At 39.8% G+C, this 23,552-nt stretch overlaps 2 protein-coding genes across 4 annotated transcripts in view; one reads left to right on the top strand and one right to left on the bottom strand.

The window, feature by feature from the left end:
* The window catches only part of SEPSECS (Sep (O-phosphoserine) tRNA:Sec (selenocysteine) tRNA synthase), a 97,073-nt gene extending 85,933 nt beyond the window's left edge, over positions 1–11,140 (bottom strand). The window contains exons 1-2 of the mRNA XM_040625033.1: positions 11,062–11,140; positions 8,686–8,763 (exon numbers count right to left, since the gene is read on the bottom strand). The gene's annotated coding sequence lies outside the window, so the exon portion shown is untranslated. The remainder of the gene's footprint in view (positions 1–8,685; positions 8,764–11,061) is intronic.
* A 55-nt stretch (positions 11,141–11,195) lies between these two features.
* PI4K2B (phosphatidylinositol 4-kinase type 2 beta) overlaps positions 11,196–23,552 on the top strand; it is a 29,875-nt gene continuing 17,518 nt past the window's right edge. For 2 of the 3 annotated variants that reach the window (XR_005833415.1, XM_040625034.1), the window contains exons 1-4: positions 11,199–11,653; positions 20,527–20,663; positions 22,517–22,717; positions 23,342–23,473. Coding sequence is in view for 2 of the 3 variants with exons in the window: in XM_040625034.1 (XP_040480968.1) it covers positions 11,359–11,653; positions 20,527–20,663; positions 22,517–22,717; positions 23,342–23,473 (765 nt within the window). In the remaining variant the exon portion in view is untranslated. Of the gene's footprint in view, positions 11,654–20,526; positions 20,664–22,516; positions 22,718–23,341; positions 23,474–23,552 lie in introns of all 3 variants that reach the window. The other variant, XM_040625035.1, reaches the window with a different exon arrangement.

Raw genomic sequence — 23,552 nt, 5'->3', positions numbered from 1 at the left:
CTGGTCTTCCTCCTTTGCAAGATAATGAAGTTCTTTTAAGCCAGTTTGCTTTGAGATTTCTGTTTTTGCTTTCCATGACAACTATTTTGGGGGCTAGAGTAGAAATAAGAGTCTAGTCAAGAGACTATTGGAGTGGTCAAGACAGAGATGATGATGGTTTGGATGGGGCTAAGAGTGATGAAGGGAAAGAGAAGTTGATGACTTAGCTATTTCAGAAGTAGAATCAACAGGGTGAGGGGTGAGTGGATGGAGGGATGAATAGATTAAATCATTAGGAAAGTGCCATCCATGGCACTAAGACAATGACTGTCTAAGACCATTTGGGCCGCTATAACAGAAATATCATATGCTGGATGGCTTATAAACAATAGAAATTTATTTCTTGCACTTCAGGAGGCTGGGAAGTCCAATTAGTGGCACCAGATTTGGGGTGTGGTGAAAGACCACTTCCGGATTCACAGGCAGCCATCTTTTTGCTGTGTCCTCATGTGGTGAAAGGGGACACTGGAGCTCTCAGAGATATTTTTTTTTTATAAGGATACTAAATCCTTTAATGAGAGCTCCACCCTCATGACCTAATTACCTCTCAAAGGCCGCACATCCAAATACCATCACATTAGGGATTAGATGAATTTTGGCAAAACACATTCAGCTTTTGCTGATTTCTTAATAGTTTAATATGTCGTTAGAAAATTTCTTGTGGGCCACAAATGATTGCAGTTGTACTTCTGAGTTTCTTTTGCATCTAACTCATTGGCCAACAACACTAACTCTGAGATCAATGTTAAAAATAGTATCCGGGGGCGCCTGGGTGGCGCAGTCGTTAAGCGTCTGCCTTCGGCTCAGGGCGTGATCCCAGCGTTCTGGGATCGAGCCCCACATCAGGTTCCTCTGTGAGGAGCCTGCTTCTTCCTCTCCCACTCCCCCTGCTTGTGTTCCCTCTCTCGCTGGCTGTCTCTGTCAAATAAATAAATAAAATCTTTAAAAAAAAATAGTATCCGATAGGCTGGTGATGGGTATTGAGGAGGGTACGTATTGCATGGTGCACTGGGTGTTATACGCAAGTGATGAATCATGGAACTTTACATCAAAAACTGGGGATGTACTGTATGGTGACTAACATAATATAATAAAAAAATATTATTATAAAAAAATAAAAATAAAAAAAGTATCAGCATAAGTTTCTTTGTTAATCTATGTCAGTGTCCAGAAGTCTAACTGGGAGCAGAAATGACTGTGCAGCCACTCTCAAGTGCTTCCTCAGAGCCAGGAGAGACCATTTCCAAACAGCCAGAGCTTTCTTGAACAAATAAACTTATCCTTTATTCTGAGCCCAGCTTAATGAGAAAGCCTAGCAGAGGAGCAGTCTCTAGAAGGGGGTGGCTGGAGGTCATTTAGCATAGGTGGGGCATCCTCATGGATGGCTTGGACAGGTGTGGATATGTTTATGAGCATGTTCGTCTTATCCCCTCCTTAGCCTTTGATTGCACCTGGATCCTGGCAGGTGGGCCTGTCACACACTCAGTGAGGAGGGGACCATGTGAGGAAGCTCAGAGCGCCTTCGAGATGTCCCCCAAAATGAATGGAACCACATTCAGTTTGTGGTGTTTCATAGACAGATTTTCTGGCAGGTTTTCTTCAACAAAGAGTTTTCATTGCGAAGTTTAGAACCATGGTCTTTTCATCCAAGGAAAAAAGCGTAAATCTGGTCACATGCAGGAAGCAGTTTTGCTTTTGCTCACTCTGTTTTGTGATTACTTTTTAGGTTGGTTAATGTTTTCCTTTTTTGTAAAGCTGTACTAATACACATACCAAGGCTTTGATCGGGGAAGCTTCCATCTGATAATAACAGGTGCAAGTTACTGTGATGGCATTTTATAGTGGATTGTATAGCTCCCCTTGACTCTCCCACCCCCAAAATGCATATCCACTCATAAGGTCACCTTATGTGGAAATAGGGTCTTTGCAGATATGACTAGTTAAGATAAGGTCATACTGGATTAGGCAAGGCCCTAAATCTAATGAGTGGTGTTCTTATAAGAGGAGGAGAAGACACACAGAGATACACCGAGAGAAGGTTGTGTGACTTTGGAGCAAAAATTGGAGTGATGGGTCTATAGGCCGAGAATGTTGGGAGCTACTGGAAGCTGGAAGAGGCAAGGAAGAGCCTTTGGAGGGAGCGTGGCCTTCCCGACACCTTGATTTCCAGGTTCTGGCCCCCACTGTTGGAGAATAAATTTCCGTTGTTTAAATCACCCAGTTTGGGATAATTTGTTAGGACAGCCCCATGAAATGAAAACAGGCTTCAAAGGCTGAGCCACAGACTCTCTGGAGGCCCACACCTGTCACCTGTTTCTTTCTCTCTGTTTGGGACTTAAGGATTTGACCTATTTTCCTTCTCTTTCAGCACCTGCTGTCACCCACTCACCTGCTCTCACCCAAGCCCAGCAGCGGGTGGTACCCAGTTTCCCCAGCTCCCCATTTTCCTGCTGACAAGTTCATGGCCCTCTCCTTGTTTTCAGTGCTTTTTTGTTCTTTACTACAGACAAACAGGCAACCACAGAAATAAGAATCCCGGGGGAATGACAACGTTTATAAAAGTTGTTAAAGCACAGTCTTGCTCTCTAATTCCTGGATTTACCTAGCACCTGCAAATTCAACTGGCACTTGGGGATCCTAGCTTTCTATCCGTTAAAAAGAAAAACAAAATCTGAGTTGTCTACATCTATACAGTTACAAAATATTTTAAATTTTTCTTAATATAAGCTGCACAAACTGGAAATATCAGTGCATTTTAATGAAGTCCATGCGTTTTTAACCACCAGAGCTCTGCATCCCACGAACCCAACCCCATCCCTATCCCAAAGCAGGATTTTGGAAAAGCAAATCTGACACTCTTTTCTTATCTCCCTTCTGAGTTAGGCCCTGAGGGACTAGGCTCGTGTCCTTTTTGTTCAATCTGGAGCGTGGGGCTGACCAACCCCCTCCCTCTTTTCTTGCTGAGATGTAAGCTTCCCTTCAGGAGCTCCTCTTCTCATTTGGCAGTTGTTGTCATTACCGAGAAGGTCATGATGGCCCTTGGCTGACATTTGAGAATGTGGATTTTGGGAGAGTTCCCACCACTCCTAGTAAGTGTGAGTCACTGTACCCAAACTACTTGTGGAAACAATACGGGTTATGCTGAACACTTGCTTTGCTTCTAGGGATCTGGAATTTTGAGAGATGCTAGGCAGAGAGTGCCTATATGACCAGCCCCCATAAAAACCCTGGATCTGAGTCTCTAATGAGGTTTCCTCATAGACAATATTGCACAAATGTTGTCATGACTTGCAGTTTGGAGGAGGTGTGAGTGTCCTGTGTGACTCCACCGGGAGAGTGCCTGGTTTCCTCTGCACTTCGCCCCATGTACCTTTTTCCTTTCTTGATTCTGCTTTGTATCCTTTTGCTATAATAAGTCACGATGAGTATGATTATATACTGAGCCCTGTGAGTCCTCCTAGTGCATCGTCAAACCTGGGGGTGCCCTTGGGAACCTTCAACATGAATTGGCTTGGTGATATTTGGATAGCAGATATCAATGCCACCAAAGAGGAGTTGGGGGTGATGGCTTCTACTACAAAGTTCATTTACAGAATTCTTTTAAACATCATTTTACTTATTCATTCATTTGTTCATTAATTTATAAAACTTTTGTCAGGTACACACTATGTTCTAGTCACTCTCCTACTGGGAACTGGAGGAAGACAGAGAGAACTATGGAGAAGAGAACAACATATCTCTCTTTGCAAGGGGCTCCCATCTTCAAGGCACCTTCGAATAAGGAAATAATCAAACTTCAATGGGAGAGGGCTCCCCATCAGAGGTCAGAGCAAGGGTTTGGGGAGAATACAAGGCAGAGACATCATGATGTCTGTTTAGGAAACTGGGGACAGTATTCCAAAGGAATTGACATTAAACTAGGGTTTAGATGCCAGGTAGCTGTAGATCAAGTGAAGAAGAGGGTAAGGATATCCTGACAGCAAGTATAGACACAGGGACATGCAAAAACTGATTCTAGAAAGAGGGAGAAGTTCAAGATAGCTGTAGTTGGGATGAGGTAGAACATAAGGCTTACGTCGAAGGTTAGAGCCCAGGCTTTGGGAGGAATTACATGCCGTAGTAAATTGTTAGGTTTGTTTTCGTGTTTGTGTTTTGACGAGCAATGGGATAGCATTAGAAATTAGTGACAATGATCAGAATTGTGATTCCGAAAGAACTTTCCACTGATATCCTGAGTAAAGAGAGGCTGCATAAGAGAGTGGCTTAAGAAGACGAAGCCAGACCACCTGTATCTGGTGTTAAGTCTGCCACTTAGGTCTGGGTGATCTGGGACACATTACCTAACCTTCGTATGCCTTAGTTTTTCCATGGGTAGAGAGGGGATAATAAGAACCTCTACCTCTCTAAGTTGCTGTGAGGGTGAATATGCTAATAAACTCAAAGTACATGGCACAGCAGCTGACTTTCAGTAAACTCCAGCCTTCATTAATACTGCATTAAAGCAGCATTTTATTTGTACATAAGTTTTTGAGAACAGATTCTGCTTAAAGCAAGATCCAATATTAGTGTAAGATAAATTCTGGAAATGACAGGGAACTGGGAGTGAAGTTTTTCTTAAATATATCTGTATTCAGTTCACAACATACACATGTAAATATTGAAGTGGAGCAGAATACAGATTGAAGGGCTCCTCTAGAAGATCTCTGTGTTTTCTCAACGTAATAATAGATTGAAGCAAAAGTCCACTGCAGCTAGATCAACAAAGCCAAAACCAGATTATCAACCCAGTGGCTATCATCAGATTTACTCAAACAGTAGTGTTCTCTGTTTTCTGTATTTACTGATTGCATAGCAGTTGAACCACAACCTTCAATGTCACATCTAATTAAAACTTTCACGTTAGTCAAATACTTCTTGTTTTTTCTCATTGCTATAAAAACTTTGTAATGCACTAAAATCGTTTTGAATGTAATTTTTTGGTTAAAAAAAATTCAAATAGTATGAAAATGTATACAGAAGTAGAAGCTCCAGAGTTTCTTCTTCTTTTTTTTTTTTTTTTTCAGAATTTCGGTATAGAAGGAATTTAGCGTATTTGGAACATTCTTCCAGCTAGCCTAATAGCTATCACTCAATTCCATCAAGATTCTGCTGGAGTGTTTGACTGTTGTACTTGTTTCTTGCTGCTGTTGGCATTCCTTGGCTCCCCTGGTTTGTGGCCACATCACTCCAATCTGTGCCTCTGTTTCCATGCATCTTTTCTCTCAAGCCTCCCTCTGCCTTTCTTTAATAATACACTTGTCATTGGATTTAAAGCCAACCAAGATAATCTAGGATGATCTCAACCCAAGATTCTTAACTTAATCACATTTGCAAAAACCTTTTTTCCAAATAAAATAATATTCACAAGTTTCAGGATTTGACGTGGACATATCTTTTGGGGGAAACACCATTCAACCCACTACAACTACCTTATGTAAGACAGCATCTACCCATTTACACCACCATCATTCTATATTCCCCATACTGCATAGTCCTTTCTCATAGCCTATGCTATCATTTTATATGCTAAATCCTCTTCATTACTTGCTATTGTTTATCTCCCCCACGAGAATGGAAGCTTCTTGAGAATAGGGATGGGTTCATTCCTCTCACTCCAGTGCTAGAATAGCACCTTCACACAGTAGGGGAATACGCTTTTGTGGAAGGGAGGAAGGAAGGAAGGAAGGAAGGAAGGAAGGAAGGAAGGAAGGAAGGGAGGAAGGGAGGAAGGAAGGAACTAGGACGTTTTTAATCTGTGTCTGCTTAGTAAGTATGGCTTTCTCCTTAGATTGGAGGAAAGAGGGTTGCTGATGGAGCTGGACCAGTACCAACAAGCCACCCATGGTCCTGCCACTTGTATAGAGAGAAAAGCAGATCTCCTTTGCGCCCCAATCTCTAATCTCACATTCCCTTTCCAGAGGCAACCATGGTTATCACTTTTCTGTGTGTATTTCCAAAAACATTCAATGCATGTATATGTACCTAAGATTAATCTTCAACAGTATTTTAGAGTTATGTGTTCTGTTCACTTATTAGAAGAATCAAACTTTTGTTTAACCCTTTAAGCTATCCTTCACATACCTTTAAGCAAAAGTTGAGAGGGCTATGGACTCACTGAATTTCCAATTCAATCCAAGCTCTATTCAGACCCACAAAGCCCAGCTTCATAAATGCCCTAAATCTCTAATCTCACCCTTTGTTATTCTCCACCCTGGGTTCTAGCCAGAGAGCGGAGCTGTGGTCAGGACCTTCAGCAAAAGGTGAAAATCTTGGCATGAGATTTGTATTGAAAGGCAACACAATGAAGCCCTTGACTACCTTTTGAACCCAGTGTCTTGCTTTTCTCTCTCTCTTTCTCCCATTCTTTTCATAAACAGCTGTTTCTCAGCCTGCAAGTCTCCTCCTAAATGTCATCTGCCCTTGGGGCACCTGGGTGCCTCAATCAGTTGGGCATCTGGCTTCAGCTCAGGTTGTGATCCCAGGGCCCTGGGATGGAGCCCCAGGTGGAACCCCGCATCAGGATCCAGTTTCAGTGGAGAGTCTGTTTCTCCCTCTTCCCCTCTCCCTCTTCCCCTCTCTCTCTTCCCCTCTCCTTCACTCATGCTCTCTCTCTCTCAAATAAATAAATAAATAAAATCTTAAAAAAAAAAACAAAAACCCGCAAACCAATAAAACTAAATGTCATCTGCCCTGAGGGCCTTCCCTGTCATCTATTTGCCCAGCAAAAGGCAAGAGGTGGATTGCTGAAACAAATGTCAGAAATTTCAGGTGAGATTTTACTCCAAGTCTCTCCCCTCCTCCCAGATTCTCTTTCTTAAACACCTTTCCTGATCTTTGCCCCATGGCACTTAGCATACTGTATTGTAATTACCTCTTTATTTGTCTGTAAGTTCCACGTCCTCATAATCTCCGTGAGGGTTAGAACCTTGAGCCCTTTGCAGAGTTCTGAGTGTTGTTCTACAAATTATAGAATCTGAGGGAGTCGTGGAATCCCCCTGAATTAGTAGACAAGTTGGTCGTAAATGCAAGTGGCCTGGGGGCCCCCCGAAATGTGGCTGGCATCTAAAGTGAGGACAGTTTTATGGGAGACTGACCCCATATCCTGTGGAATCTGTGCTAACTCTGGATGGTTAGTGCAAGAATTGAACTGTAGAATACCAGTTGGTGTAGGAATATCTATCCTGAATCATCCAAAGGCTCCTTGCTTCAGGGTGTAAAAAACCTGAGGCTCCCAACAAAGATTAGATTTAAAATACAGGTTTCGGAAAAGTCTCCTTAAACAGAGGCCCCATAAGATAGCAGCAGTGCTTCCTGCATTTTCTTATTAAAGGAGCATTATTGTAAAGGTGATGGTGACATTAGACATGGTGCATTTAGGCCTGTGTTGGGATGTTCTGAATATATAGATATTGTAGAATGAGACTGTGACAAGTTTCATTTAAAGATCTTGCCTCTTCTAGACCCTGAGTACTATCAAAAAATGTACTCCCCTAAGGGAATATTCCATGGAAACAAAGTAAAATATCTGTGAGATATACTGAAGGTAGCAGAGCCTTCAAAACTGAGATGTTGACACAGGGACATATTTTACCATAATCACGTGAATTTTTAAAAGTCTGCTTTGACTGATTGATTTGATAATGCAGCCTGGCTTTACCAATTAACTTTTAAGTTAGATGTTTCACACACATTGAATGAGTCAAACCTATGTTCCAAGGTTTTGATAACATAAAAGCATTTTAGCAAATAATATCATATTGGCAAAAGTTCTATAAAAATGTTAATATTTTTATTTTCCCAATTCTGAGTTAAAAAATAAGGTGCGTTGAAGTGAAAGAGTTACAGTGCAATTATTAATAATTGGATACATCTTTAAAAGCCTTTTTAATATATTTCCCAGAAATTGAGAAAGTAAAAAACTCAGAGGAGGACCTAAATGAGGTGCCTGATGATTGATCATAAAAATAATTTTTGGTAATAAAATATTCTGAGATTTTTAGCACGTCTTAAAAGAAAGATCAAAGATTTGAGTGACATTGCTATTATAAAATGTTTCCCATATTCACCTATTTATTTGAACAGATTTTCTCAGCATTTATGTCTATAAAACTAAAACTACAAATGGAACTGATGCTGAATCCTGCCTTATCAAGCAATAAATAACAGTCCAGTATTAACATGTAAACTACTGACAAAAATATAGTACCATTTACCTCATTAAAGGATACATTTCCAATAAAATATGTCAAAGGAGGTTATATCGGACTAAACTCTTTATGGATAAAAACTAAACTTTGGGGAAAATATAAAAACAATTATTTGAAGATATTGGAAAGCAACCGAAAGCAGGCAGGCAGTAATTGAAAGGATGGTACTCTTCAAAGAATTGAAATACAAGTATGATTTATGCTTATACATCTTCTCATGATGAGCGGATTACTCAGTCTGTACTATGAAAGGCACCAGGAAGTCAGTCAGAAAGCCACAGTCCTAATGGCTTAAGGATGGAGTCTGGGGATACCAGAACAACTAGAAATTAAGGAGGGAAATCCTGAAGAGGAACGAGTAACAGAGGAGAGAGCTCCAAAATCTGCACGTACACCTTACCCAAATCCTTGGTTGACTTCTGAACTCAGTGCATGAGGGAGACTCTAAGGAGCCCAGCAAAAAGCAACATCAGGATTGCTGAAAGAAATGATGGAAATTTTCAGGTGAAATTTGAGTCTAGAGTATTTAACTACACACTAGACTATATCAACACTTGTCAGAGGAAGATAATTGAATCTAGAGGCTCTACAAAATATCATCCACAAAATCCAATATACAATTTAAAAAATAACAAATATGTAAAGAAATGGGAAAATCTGACCCATAGTCAGGAAAAAAAGTAATCAATAAAAATTGACTCTAAGATAATTCAGATGTAAGAATTAGCAAAGATTTTCAAACACTTTACATATATTCAAGGACTTAAAAATATATATGGTCATAATGAATTAACAGATGGACAATGTTAACAGATATATAGAAACTCTTTAAAAAGAGCTGAATGGAAATTCTAGAACTGAAAAGTACAAAATTTGAAATACACCCACTGGGTGGGTTTAACAGTCAGTTAGAAGTGGCTGAAGGGTTGGCAAAATTTAAAAACAGATTAAGAGAAATTACATAATCTGAAAAACAGAGATAAACCTATTTTTAAAAAATTAACAGAGCCCTACTGACCTTTAGGACAATACCAAAGAGTCTAACAGATATATATTAGGAATCCCAGAATGGGACAGGAAAAAGTTTGAAAAAATAATGGCTGAACTATGAATTTCAAATTTGTTGGAATACATACATTTACAGATCCAAGAAATGCAAGCAAAACTCAAACAGGATATATATAAAGAAATTTCTATCAAGAGCATCATGGTCTAGCTATTGAGAAAGCAAGGATAAAGAAAAAATCTTAAAGGCAACTAGAGAAAACAACATAGTGCAAACAGGGTGGGTGGGTGGAGGGACATAATTCAGAAATAACGAAGGGTAAAGGACAATGAAATTACATTTTTAGAATTGAACTTGGAGGGGGACAACATAATCCAGAATTCTATACCTAGAGAAATTATATTTTTAAAAATGATGGTGAAATAAAGATAATTTCAGATAGATGAAAACTTAGAATTTATCACCAGCAGATCTATATTACAAGAAATGCTTTAAAAAAATTCTTCAGAGGGAAGGGAAATTATACTAGTTGGAAATGCAGATCTTCAGAAAGGAATGAAGAGAACTGGGGGAAAAAAAGAGCACTGGAAATGGTAAATATGTGGGTAAATATAAAACACTATACATTGTTTTCTTAATTTCTTTATAAGACATGTAATTGTTCAAGACAAAAAGTATTCACTATATTTAAACATATGTGGGTCTAATATATATGACAATAATAACATAAAGGATGGGGGATAAATAGAACAACACTTTCGCAAGGTTCTTACATTTCACATCAGGTACTACAATATAAACTCTGTACGCTGAGATAACTTAAGGATGTATACAGTAAGTGCTAGAATAAGCACTCAAAATTAATGCAAAGAGGTGTAGCAGAAGATCAATAGAGGATTTAAGATGAAATATGAAGAAATATTGATTAACCCAAAAGAAAGCGAGAAAGGAGGAACAGAACAAAAAAGGATGAAACAAATAGAATATGATTGCAAATGACAGTAAATCTAAATCCAACCACATTAATACTACATTAAATGTAAGTAGACTAAAAACTCCAATTGGTAGGCAGAAATTATCTGACTATGTTATGAAATGTAAATAAATTTTGAAAAAGGTTGAAATCTTGGTGTACCTTCTCTGGCCACAACAGAATTAAATTAGAAATAAATATTAATTTCTAGAAAAGCCCCTACATATTTGGAAATTACACACACACTTCAAAGAAGTGAGTCTAAGAAGAAATCACAAGGGAAATAAAAATCTATTTTGAAATGATGAGAATGAAAACACAACATAGCAAAAATTGTGAATGCAGATACAGTAGTGCATAGAGGGAAAGGCATAGCTTTACTTAAATTTTTTAAAAATAGAAAGGTCCAGAATCAATAATACACTCTTCTACTCTAAGCAGCTAGCAAAAGAAGAGGAAATCAAATGTAGCAAGAAGGAAATAATAAAGCTCAAAAGTCAATGAACTAGAAAACAGAAAATCAATGGAACCAAAAGACAGCTTTTTTGAAAAGATTTTTTAAAATAGTAAACTTCTCGCTAAATTAGTGGGGAAAAAGAAGAGACAAAATACAAACAACCAATGTCCAGAATGTCTGGACAAAAGACAAGGTCACTACTCTCACGTGCTTGTAGTGGGGGTAAAAAATGTTAGTCACAGAAATAAATATGTAGGTATGAATTATGGTACACTCTATGAAAGAATTCTGCAGTGGCAGAGAGGCTGATTTAGGTTGGAGGAGATAAATTAATGCCCACCTCGGCGCTCCTCGACCACATCCACCCCACCTCGCGTCTTCCCGCTCCAGCAGCTGCAGGTGACGGCCCCGCCCACCACCGCCCCCGCCCTTCCGCGCAGGCGCAGGGTTGGCGCGAGGTGGGGCGCGGCTGGCGGCTGCGCGGGGACAACCGCCCGGCTGGCGCGGAGCGGGCGGTACGCCTGTGAGGAGGTCCTCGACCCGACCCAGCCACTGCGGTCCCCCGCGATGCCGAGGCCACAGCCGGGCAGCTCGCCTCTCTGAGCCGGTCTCAACGCAAAAGGCACGGAGGGAGGCCATGGCGGAGTCCTCTGAGCCCGGGCGGCTGGCGTCCGCGGACGGCGGCGGGAGCCTGGAAGAGGAGGACGACGAGGAGCGGGAGCCGCTGCTGCCTCGGATCGCCTGGGCCCAGCCACCTAAGGGCGCCCCGGGGAGCGCCGTCAGGCTCGTGGAGGCTGCGGGCGAGGAGGGCGTGGCTTCCCCTCGCGAGGCTGGAGACGAGGAACTGCTGCTCCAGTCCTGGGACGCACCCAGCCGCCCCTCCCGGAGCGTGAGTTCCCGGAGCTCGCCCTCCGGCCGGACCCGGAATGCAGGTGCGACCCGGCCCTTACCACCACCCCGCAGCCCTCCCCCCGCGCGCGTTGGGGTCGCTGCCCAGCCGCTCCCGGGGTCCCATCTCTGTCCCACACCAGCATTTGCCTGGTAGGAAAGGCAGTTAGCCAGGCAACCCTGCCATCCGGAGCATGGACCAGGGGGTCAGCCTCAGGTCGAACCTGGGACACCTTGCCTTTCTCTCTGCTCCCCCGTTTCTCCACACCTTTTCCAGGGGGCATAGGCCACCTCACCTAAAGCCTGTGGTTGTCACGAAACTCTGATCCTTCGGGCCTCCCCTAAGAGTAAGCCTAAACTTTTGAAATCAGACACTGAGGAAAACTTAGCACGGTAAAATGACGTAAGTTGTTTGCTCAAGTTTGGACTTGAGGTTTGGATTAAGAACCCTGAGCAATCAAGAAAGTTCCCCGAGTTGTGAATTTGCAAGGCAGATGGATGACAGCAGAGAAGAGATGCACAGCAAGAGTATCTAGGTGCCACTGGGACACGTTTCAAAACTTTTGCTGGTTGATGTTGTTATTGTGACGTTAGCCAGAGGGGGCAGAGGCAGTTGAATTTCTCTAGCTGCTATCTCTCTTGCAAAGTTTTCTTTCTTGAATCATTTCTATTCTTATACTTGAAGAGGTGAGGGGCGGCACTTTTTCACTATGAAGTGGACCGGTAGCCTCAGGTGGAAAAGAGGGTAATTGATCTGATGTTGAAAACTAGTAAGAAGTGTAGGCATACTCTTGCAAGCATGGATTATTTGTTGATAAAGTAAGTTTTTTGGCAAGTTGAGTTGAGTAAGGCTACTTTTATAGTAAAATAGTGTATACTTGTATGATTTGTAACTGGAGATGAGACGGCCTAGTTTGTAAAGTTATGATAACATCTATTTGTTGGTGGTTGGGATGGTTTAAGTGAGATTGTGTGTGCACTGTGGATGTAGTAGAACTCCGTATGTGCTGGCTTAAAAGCCACAGAAAATGTGGTTTTAATTGATACTGCTTAGTTTCCCTGGAGTTTTTAGATTTTACATGTCCTGCTACCATTACACTAATGGAGCGCCTACGATTTAAGGAATTTGGGATAGAGTAGGTTATTCAAGTTGTAGTTGAACTTATATTCAGACATCCTCTCAGGCAGGTAAATCAGAGAGGCCCAAGAGAACCAAACTTTCCCCTTCAAGTGTTTCATGAATAAAGCTTTAGCAAACTGATCTGACATGCAGCTCTGCTGCCATTATGTTAGCTAACAGGTGCATTGACCGTACATTGAACAGAACAAACATGATGATCACAAATAGGCCCACATTCACCTAGCTACGTAATTGGTTTCTATATTACCTAGAATCCCTTCTGTAAAGTAACTAAGATCTGTGTGGCTAGCTTGCTTTTTCCTACCCTACAGTTACCTGTGTAGCTAGATTTTAAAAGAGCCTAAGACCTTGAGTGTGTTTATTCTGTGAAAGTAAGGTTTTGGGAAAAAAAAAAAATTAAGACTAGAAAAAGTAACAGTGGGATAGAATATAGTACTCAGAATACAAATGGGTTGCTAAAGAGAATTCCTCCCTTTTTAAATGGTAATAATTTATTTATATCACAGTTTACAGTTTACTAAGATCTCTTTTTGTATAGTTCATTAATTCTCACAACAGCACAAGTTCTTAATCACCCTCACTGTGTTGTGAGAATTGAAAATGAATAAAGCTGTAATGACTAGTAGGTCATAAAACTTCAGTGGTAGGCCAAAGTCAAGTATACAGGAAGTGGTAAAGCTAGAACTGAGCCTAATTCTTCTTTGTATGTCCTGCACTTTTTCCATTTTGCTGTAGGTCCCAAGTATTATAAAATAGCTGTTACTTGTGGTTATAAATGCAGGTCTTATTTTTAACGGATTTAAAAATAGTTTTGAATTGTAAAAAGTATTTTAAAAATTTCAAACCAGTCTCCTAAAAAGTTTATGATTGATATAACTAGATCTTTAAGTTATTTTCTAATGCATCCATTAACTTCCTTTGCCCTTTACCACAATTTCCATGAAGCCACCTCTCTAGTTCTAAGAAATCCTACCTTTAGATTGATATTAACATCATTTATCTTATGCTTAATGCATATGCATTTATGCTTAACTATTTTGTTTATGTAAATAGGAGCTTTATGTACTTTAGCCAGTGGAAGAATGTCTGTAACCTTTACTTGAGCAAGACACTGACAAAGTCTAGAACCAGCATGATCATGGTGTTGTTGGGTCAGTGTCAAAGTAGAAAGATTAGTGGCATTCCTTGTTCTAGTTGTCATTTTAATCAGTGAGTTGGAGAGTAATAAAGATGATAATAGTTAATAACTAGGAAACAGTATGTTAGGGCATAGTTCTATGTACTTCACTTATATTAATCCATAACTAACCCCATGAAGTGACTACTATTTGTTATTCTCATTTTAAGGAAGCACAGAGAGATGAAGTGACTTCTCAGGGTCCCAGTTAATACAAACCAGGAGCACTTAACGGTTTTGTTGGAGAGCCTACAATTAGAGAATGGTGTTAGAGCACAAAGAACTACCAAAATAAAAGGAAGTGTGTATTTATAAGCCTTTTAATGATTCATGATGCCTTATAAATGTATGAACAAAATGACATCATTTAAAAGGAGGAAAGATGTGGGTGAGAAAGAAGATGATGAAATAAATAAGACGGAGGCTGGAATAAGAGTACACAAAATGCACATGAGACGCTCGGTGCAGGCAGCACACAAATCTGATCGTTAAAGTTCCTGAAGAGCCAACTTGAGAGGAGCACAATCAATGTGCCCATAAAGTTAAACTAGTTATTTGAATCAAAACAGACAAAGGAAAACCTGTGATGTATCTTTTGGAGAAGAGACTATATGATGAATAGTATCTTTGTAATAAAAGTGATAAGTTTCATAGGAGTAGATCTTATAACTTCCCTGAAGCCCATTTTAATAGAAGGACATTCTAATGGGTGGTGCTATCAGTATTGCTGGATCCGTATTCTAGACACTGATAAGCTGGCTGAATTTAGAGGAAGATGTTAGAAGAGTAGATGCCCTGTGTGTCTTGACAGTCTCCATAACTGAGCTTTTGAAAGGTAGTGAGTGAGCAGCCACTTTGCCCTGTCAAGAGATGATTCTTCAGTCAGTAATGAGAAGACACCCATTTTTTGTTTTCCATTTATTGCCAAGATACATCAGTCTCAAATGCTTGAGTGCCTGCTGGATGCCCGTGGAAATTGAGGCCTTGGGGAAACAGTGGTGACCAGATATCAGATGCAAGTTCAGTCACTAGCCTTGTCCCCACATAGCTTTATAAAGCCTAATAGTGGAAATGGTCAATTAAAACAGTTCCAACAGCTGGTATATTGGGATGGGGAAAACTGAGGGTTCCCATTGAACTGTGCCCTGGATTTAGGGGCCAGGGAACACTTAGCAGAGGAAACTATCTAATTTGAGACCTGAAAAATGATTGGCCCTAGAACTCGCAAGGGCAGAGTTCAGATCACCAAACTAGTGAGCTAACTACTTTTCTTTTTAGAAAATATTCTGGTCAGTGGGTAAGATAGAATCCCAACCCCTCAAGTGAGGAGGGGCTCATTTTGGTTTATTTCTTGAAATGAGAACTTGATAATTACCACATGGACTTACATAAAAGGTTTATAAAGTGGATTCTCTTCCTCTGTTTTCAATTCTGGTTACTAAAGGACCAGTGATAACCCTTAAGTGTGGTCAAGGGGATAGTCTGTTAATAAGTAATTGTGAGATTTATCAAGGGCCTACTATGTACCAGGCACTGTTTTTTAGCACTTGGAGTATACCAGAGAGCAAAACAAAGATCTCTGTCCTGGAACTTAGATCGTTGTGTTATAGTGTTATAAGTGATAAGATGGAGTTGAAGGCTTAATAAGAATTAGTGCTGAGGGGGCGGCTGGGTAGCGCGGTCGTTGAGCATCTGCCTTCGGCTCAGGGCGTGATCCTGGCATTCGGGATCGAGTCCCACATCGGGCTCCTCCCCTGGGAGCCTGCTTCTTCCTCTCCCACTCCCCTGCTGTGTTCCCTCTCCCGCTGGCTGTCTCTCTGTCACATAAATAAATAAAATCTGTAAAAAAAAAAAAAAAAAAAAAAAGAATTAGCGCTGGGAAGGAAGTTTGGAATATACATGGGGAATAGCATAGGCAAATGTTGAGAGGATGTGCTTCATATCTTATGAAAAGTGAGGAGCTCAGATAGGACTGGAACTTGACTAGAAGATCACCCCATCTTAGAGGAGACTGAAAGGGAGTACACAGAGGTAGAAGTGAGATTTTCCTCAGAAAATTCTTTGGTACACAAACGAATCAAAACCCTGTAGTTTATTCCTTAAGAGAGGTAACAGTAATTTTACCTGAAAAAAATTTTCTTTTAATTAAAGAAAATGCAGCTAACCATGCCCTTCTATTAAAAATCAAAACAAGCAGTGACTACAAACCTTCAACCCAAATCTCCGTAGCACATCCAGCTTGAGGCAGCATAACTTTTGGAGGTATCCTCTGAGTTAAACTAATTGCCGGATGTACATTTAAGTAAGTAAAATGAGGAAAGCTTTAGGATGTAATTGTGCGTTATGAGTTAAAGAAAAATTATCTCCTAAAAAAATAATTTATTTGATTTTAGAACAGTTGATATGTGGTCATTTTTTTCTGCCTGGTAATTAGATGGTAGGACCAGTTGTCTTCTAAGTGTCATGCTAACTAGTGATGGTAAATCCAGGCTATCTTCAAAGAATGCCCACTTTCATGTGGGGAGATTATCTCATTTATCCAAAAGATGTGCTCAGTAAAGGATAAATTACAGAGAAAGGGGTTAAGAACATCCTGGCTGATTTTATAGGAATGGTTCTGCCTGATCTGATTTTGGTTGAAACTGAAGAATTAAGTGTTCAATGGATGAGCATGGGCTCCATGAAAGCCACAAAGGTAGGTTCTATGATGAACTCATAAAGCTTAGCCCATAAAACAATTTGATAACATTGAGTAGTAATAATGTCCAAGTCTGCACATAGTTTCCACAAGAACTGCTCATGTATGGCATGGGAGAGACCAAGAGTGGTCTGAGAGTTTAGCCAGTTCAATATGAATTAGTAGTTTGACCAAATCCTAAACAATTAATGTAATGCAAAATGCTTCTCATTTTGGTATACTGCCAAACACTGACAGATGTCTGTTTTCTGCAATGGATTGCTCAATTCTGGAGACAGTATTTTAGTGGGGCACATTGAAAACCTGAGGCATGAAACAAGAGGGCAACTCACATGCTGAAAAGCCTGAAAACACTTCCATATGGAAGGAGGTGGAGAATAGAAGAGACTTAGGGGAACATGCAATGATCTTCAGCTATTTGAAGGACCATCCCTGGGAAGAAAGGAGTAAGTGGATTTTTGTTTTGCTCCAGATAGCAGGTCTAGGACATTGGGTGAAACTACAGGAGACTTACTTCGAGAAAAAGAAATTTATATTTGTTTCCAAACAAAAGGAGCAGGAAAAAGGTAGTGATGTCTCGTTGAAAGTGTTGAAATATTTGCCCAAAGACCCCCTCCTACTGATGTATTATAAAAAGTATACTAGTGCTAGGAGCAGGGTTGATACAAATAACTTTTCAAGTTCTTTCTTATTAAGAGTCTTCGCCCAGAAGAAATATCATTTAACTAATGATAATTACTGGCATATTCTAGCACATAAATAATACTTTGTTCAGTTAAATATGTATTAAGTATCCACTAGATGCTGATCCCTCATCCAGGTGCCAGGGATATACAGTGAATAAAGAAAGATAAAGTTCCTCCATTCTCATGGGGTAAATGAGAATGATTAGGAATTAGCATATCAATTGTATTGACATGACTAAAATACTTGGGTTATTTATTCTTCTTTTAAGTAAGTTAAATATGCTCAATTGCCCTTTTTGTAGTATTTTTCTTAGCACAGACTTTTAAAAATAAATAACAGTTTTATTTCTGCCAAAATTAAGGCAAATTTTAAATTAAGGTAAATTTATGTTTTGAATTTTCATAATGTTGAATGCATGTAATAGCATTTAAATACCTTCCAAAGTAAAGTATGAGTAATTTTTTCCTTGTCTATCACTTTAAATGATTAATTGTTAATTCATTCTGCAAGTGTGTATTGAATGCCTGTTATGTTCCAGGAACTATAAAAGTTCTGGGCATACAGCAATGAAAGAAATCGTTGTCTTCTTACAGCTCACAAAATAAATAAATTATATATTAGGTGATAAGTGCTGACAAGTGTAGTGCTAAACAGGAAAATAAAGTGGAAGTTAGGGAGGATTGTATAGGGCCTTGAGGCCATTATAAGGACTGGACTTTTAGTGAGATGGGAAATCATTGGGTTGTTTTATATAAAAGAGTGACAGGATCTGACATTGGGTTTTTTTTTTTTAAGATTTTATTTATTTGAGAGAGACCAAGCACGAGGTGGGGGGGGGGGGGTGGGGGGAACAGAGGGAGAGGAAGAAGGAGACTCCCCACTGAACAGGGAGCCCAACTGGGGCCTGATCCCAGGACCCTGAGATCATGACCTGAGCCGGAGGCAGGCACTTAACTGAGCCCCCCAGGTGCCCCAGATCGGACATGCTTTAGAAAGATTACTGCTATAGCTTCTCTGTCGAGTATAGAGAAGGCATGGGTGAAAGACAGAGAGTGGTTAGGAGACTTACAATAACCCAGGTGAGAGTTGATAGTCACTTGAATCACATTGAGTGAATGGAGATGGTTGGGCTCTGGGTGTTTATGTAAGGTAGAGCCATGCAACCTGCTGATGGTGTGGATGTTGGAGGTGAGAGTTAAGCTCATGGATGCTTCCAAGGTTTTTGGCCTGAACAGCTGAAAGATTTGTAGTTGCCAGCACCTGAAATAGGGAAACCTGGGAGAGAAGCAGTGAGGAGGGGTGGCAAAGATAAGAATTGAGTTTTGGGGAGTAAAGTTTGAGCTGTCCATTAAACATCCAAGTAGAGATGTTGAGTATAGTAGTTTGGAGTTCAGGGCAGAAGTCGAGGCTTGAAATATAAATTTGGGAGTCATCAGTGTTGATAAAGAAGAGAAGAGGACCATGAACTGAATCTGAGGCATTGCAAAGTCAACCTGTCAGATAAAAATGAGCCAGCAAAGAGACTGATAAACAGGAGCCAGTGATGTGGGGAAACCTGGAGAAGGGGGATCCTGGAAAGCCAAGTGAAGGAGGAGGGGGTGATCAACAGGGTCAGATGTTGGAGTTGGGCAAGGAAGATAAGTTCTGAGGTTAGATGTAGCAATATGGACAACTACGTACCCCAATAAAAGTTTTATCAATGGAGTGGTTGGGACAGAAGCCTGATTTAAATGGGTTCAAGAGAAAATCAGGGAAGAAAAATTGGAAGTGGTAAATATAAATAACTATAGAGGCCTTCTGCTATACAGGGGATCAAAGAAATGAGGGAACATCTAGGAGTATTGTGGGAGTTAGATTTAGGATGAGAAAAATTACAGCATGCTTTGTATGGTGATGGAAATAATCCAATAAAGAGGGAAATATGGTTCATCTGTAGTAATGGGGGAAGGCAGAGGATGTCATGGGCAGATTCAGTGCAGAGGGCTGATTGTTTTTTCTGATTGCATCTCTTTGCTTTAGGCTCACCTGAGAGAGAGGAGGTGTTGGAAGTTTGAGAAGAGGGGAGGGTGTGAGAGTTGCCCAGAACAGCGGGAGAGACTGTGCACCGGGAGTTGTACTGGTTCAGGCTGCTAGAACAAAATACCATAGACTGAGTGATTTAAACAACAGACACGTACTTCTAACAGTTCTGGAGACTGAAAAGTCCAAGGTGAGAGTGCTGGCATGATCAGGGTTGTCTTCCTGGCTTGCAGATGGCCACCCTCTCACTCTGTCCTCATGTGACACAGGGAGAGAGAGCGTGCTCTCGGCACTAATCCTGTCATGGAGGCCCTACCCTCGTGACCTCATCTAAACATAATTATTTCCCAATACAATTCCATTGGGAGTTAGGGCTTCAACATATTTTGGGAGGACATTCAGTCCATAACAGGAACGTGGTGTGCTTCCCAGGCATCATGAAGGGCCCACCCGAGGTTTCTGGTGATGAATTTAAATTAAATTGAACTATCAGGCACTGTGTTTGTGTATGTTTGTCTAGTCGAGTTTAACTGCAGGGGTCTAGGTATATTCAGCAGACAGTCGAGTTTAACCAGGACTGGGATTTTTCCAGGTGACCATGATGAGGGGAGGGAGGAAAGGAAGAGTGATTATGTAACGACTGACCATAATTTAAGCTGGCCAAGGAGGGGCGTAAGGACACAAAGATCACTGACAACATGGTAGATCAGTGCTTTGTAGGCCCTAGGGGAATGGAAGAATTTTTGGACTCGGGGTACCAGAGGAAATGAACTAGGAAGATAGAAGGTACTTGAAATTGAAAGGTATGGAGAGATTGCAGGTATTGGTAATGACAGATCTGAGGTATGACTGTGTAATTGGAAGTTGAGATAGGCTGGAGAACAAAATCACTGAAAGAAAGGAATTCAGAGTAATGTGAAGTATTAGTGTGGTTATTTCAACAAATAGGGATTTTGTTTTTCATGTGTCATTACTTGAAGTTTAAGAAGTGGAGTTATGGGGAAAAAAAGGAAGGATCCAAGCAGCCCATACAATGCTTGATTACATTTTTTTCCGTACCTTAATGTCCTAATGCTAATAACCTAACCCAATATTATAGGTCCCTGTCATGAGCATTCTCATAGCTGACCTTTCTTTTTTTTCATGTTCTATATTAACATTGATTTTTTTAATGCAATAATTGTTGGTTCTTCAGCATTGAATAAATTCTTGGATGATCCTGAATTTGCTGATATTGTGTTGAAAGCAGAGCAAGCAATAGAATTTGGAGTTTTTCCAGAAAGAATCTCTCAAGGTTCAAGTGGAAGTTACTTTGTGAAGGATCCTAAGAGGGTGAGAATTTCACAGATCTAATGTACATAACAAATTTTGGAAAACACTAATTTAAGTGTGAAATCATTGTGAGGTTCTGAAGATATTTTCCTAATAAATTTGATTGCACCCTTTTCAAAAATAGAGGTCAGGGTTTTTTTGTTGTTTTTAACTAAAGCACTCTACTATTTAGAAATAGAGCTCTTCATTTTAAGTCATAGTTTGCTGTCCTATTGTAATACTTGGTTTCAAGCATTTATGGAATACTCCTATTCAGCAAAAGATTTGAGTTTATATTCATAAGTCCTTACTTTACAGTAACTATATTAACCAAGCAAAATAGAAATTTAAACTTCATAATGTATTTAATGTCATTTCCAGATCTTTTTCAAAGGCTTATTTTGCCCTAGAAGTATTTTTTCCAGCATTGTGCCAGAGGAGCCTGGGCAATCTGAAGATTGAAGGCATTGGAATGTGACATAGTGAAATGAACCAAAGTATAATTCTAGGGCAGAAAAGAGAAGTTGATATGGGACTTTGTTCCACTTAGTCTAGAATTTTTCAGAAATCTATATTATTATCTCTAAAAGCTTTCTGAATGATACATAGCCAGCAGTTCTTTTTTCAGGAGTAAAAAAGATTATGATTTCATCCTAATATTTTTTTGCAAGGATAGAAGTAGTATTTTAAAACATAGCCTTTTTTTGAGTTTTTATTTTTTTTATTTATTTTATTTATTTTTTTTTTAAGATTTTATTTATTTGTTCGACAGAGATAGAGACAGCCAGCGAGCAGGGGGAGTGGGAGAGGAAGAAGCAGGCTCATAGTGGAAGAGCCTGATGTGGGGCTCGATCCCATAACGCTGGGATCATGCCCTGAGCCGAAGGCAGACGCCCAACAGCTGTGCCACCCAGGCGCCCCTTTGAGTTTTTAAGTATATATGTAGGTAATGTCAATCTATCAGCCTTTATTCCAAGTTTGATTTTGTAATTTGTTCTTGTTGACTTTTTTACTAGTGACTTAGACTTTATTGCATTATAAAGCAATTATATACTTAAAATTATAGTAAGATTTTTATTGCTTGTCTAAGGATAATTTACCCTCTAAATTTAATATGAATATATTTTATCAGACCAGTAATAAAGATTACAGCCTTTAGACATCCCTGAGCAATTTTTTTTAAGAGGAGAGAAATTATTTAAAATTGATTCTTAAAAAAAAAAAGAAAAATATTAGCGTAGGAGACTCTCACAGCATAGATGTTCACATATAACTATCATTACCTTTGTAGTTTAGAGACTTTTTGTCATTGGATTTATTAGTTCATTTAACAAATGCTTGAATGCCTACTGTGTACCAGGCACTGTTCTGAGTACTTGGGATGCAGCCCCAACAAGCAAAGTCTCTGCCCTTTAGAATGTACATCTAATGAGAAAATAAATGATAAACAAACATATAATTTTAATATTTAAAAGATACTGAATGATAACATCGTTTGACCTGGAGCAGTGGTTTTCAAACACTGTAAAATCAGTGGAACCCTTTGGTAACTTGGAAGTCCAGTAATAAAACAGATGAACTCAGAGTTGATCTAGTTAAGTGGCATGGGGTCTTAAGAGCCCTACCCTCATCTCCACTTTCACCTTCCCTAGAGTTTCTCAGAGCACAGTTTGAAAGCTACTAGCCCAAAGGATTATTGATTTCAGATTGTCAAATGAGAATGAATATAAAAATATAATTTAAACTGAACCTCTTAATATGTAAGGGTAATGCTCAGATGTGGAGAGAAGAAGTACAAAAAGATTTCTCAAAATGCATTTTATGGATTATTGTCTATATTAAAAGTCTAACAAAATTTCTACTTTTTTATCTAGAAAATTATTGGTGTGTTTAAACCCAAATCAGAAGAGCCTTATGGTCAACTGAATCCGAAATGGACCAAATATGTTCATAAGGTCTGCTGCCCTTGCTGCTTTGGTAGAGGCTGCCTGCTTCCTAATCAGGGATACCTTTCCGAAGCTGGGGCCTCCCTGGTGGATGAAAAGCTTCATCTGGGCATTGTACCTAAAACAAAGGTAAGGGAGAAATTGCTTTGAGTCATGTACTTCTAATTTATAGTGTAGGTCTCTGTGAACACTTTAGTAATATTTCTAATGATAGAGCCTAAAGTTGAGCCCTTGTTTTGGTAATCCAGAGTCATGAGTAACTAATAAATTGACTCTAGTGGAGATCCACGAAGTGTCCAAGGGGAATATCCCTTGCCTCATATAAGCTTAGATGGTGCTGACAAGAGGAAAAAAGAACTAACATTTAGAAAGCAGAAAAATACCAAGTTCCAGAAATTCTCTTGAAGGTAGAGATAACTAATGCGCTCAAAAGACTGCTATTTTTTTTCTTTTTAGCCTTTATAAATTTTTACTTGAAGACTTCCTCAGAATATTCGTTCCTAATTCTACATCTCCGGACAATTACTTCTTGCTTCCACTGGCCAGTTTTAGGCTGTCCGTCCCAGAAATATATGCCATTTAGCTGACTTTGCAAAATCCCTAAGCCTTTCTTTTTTAGGTTCTCTGAGGCATTTAGTATAGGGTTAAACTCTGCTAATTTACAATTTTAGAGTACATTTCATGTAGTATAGGAGTCGAAATACTATAATGCAAATTCTAATAACCATTTTTCTAAAACTGTTATGTTTCTAGGTGGTTTGGCTTGTCAGTGAGACATTTAACTACAGTGCAATTGACCGTGCAAAATCTAGAGGCAAAAAGTATGCTTTAGAGAAAGTGCCAAAAGTAGGTAGAAAATTCCATCGGATAGGACTCCCTCCAAAGGTAAATTACTGTGCTAAGTTTTATTTGGGGGGCAATTCAGCAGGTATTACCTGGGCACTGTGTGCTGTAGTCTGCAGAT

Source organism: Ursus maritimus, unplaced genomic scaffold, assembly GCF_017311325.1.
Source record: "Ursus maritimus isolate PB19 unplaced genomic scaffold, ASM1731132v1 scaffold_8, whole genome shotgun sequence".
NCBI lineage: Eukaryota > Metazoa > Chordata > Mammalia > Carnivora > Ursidae > Ursus > Ursus maritimus.
This window is presented reverse-complemented; position numbering and strand designations above follow the sequence as displayed.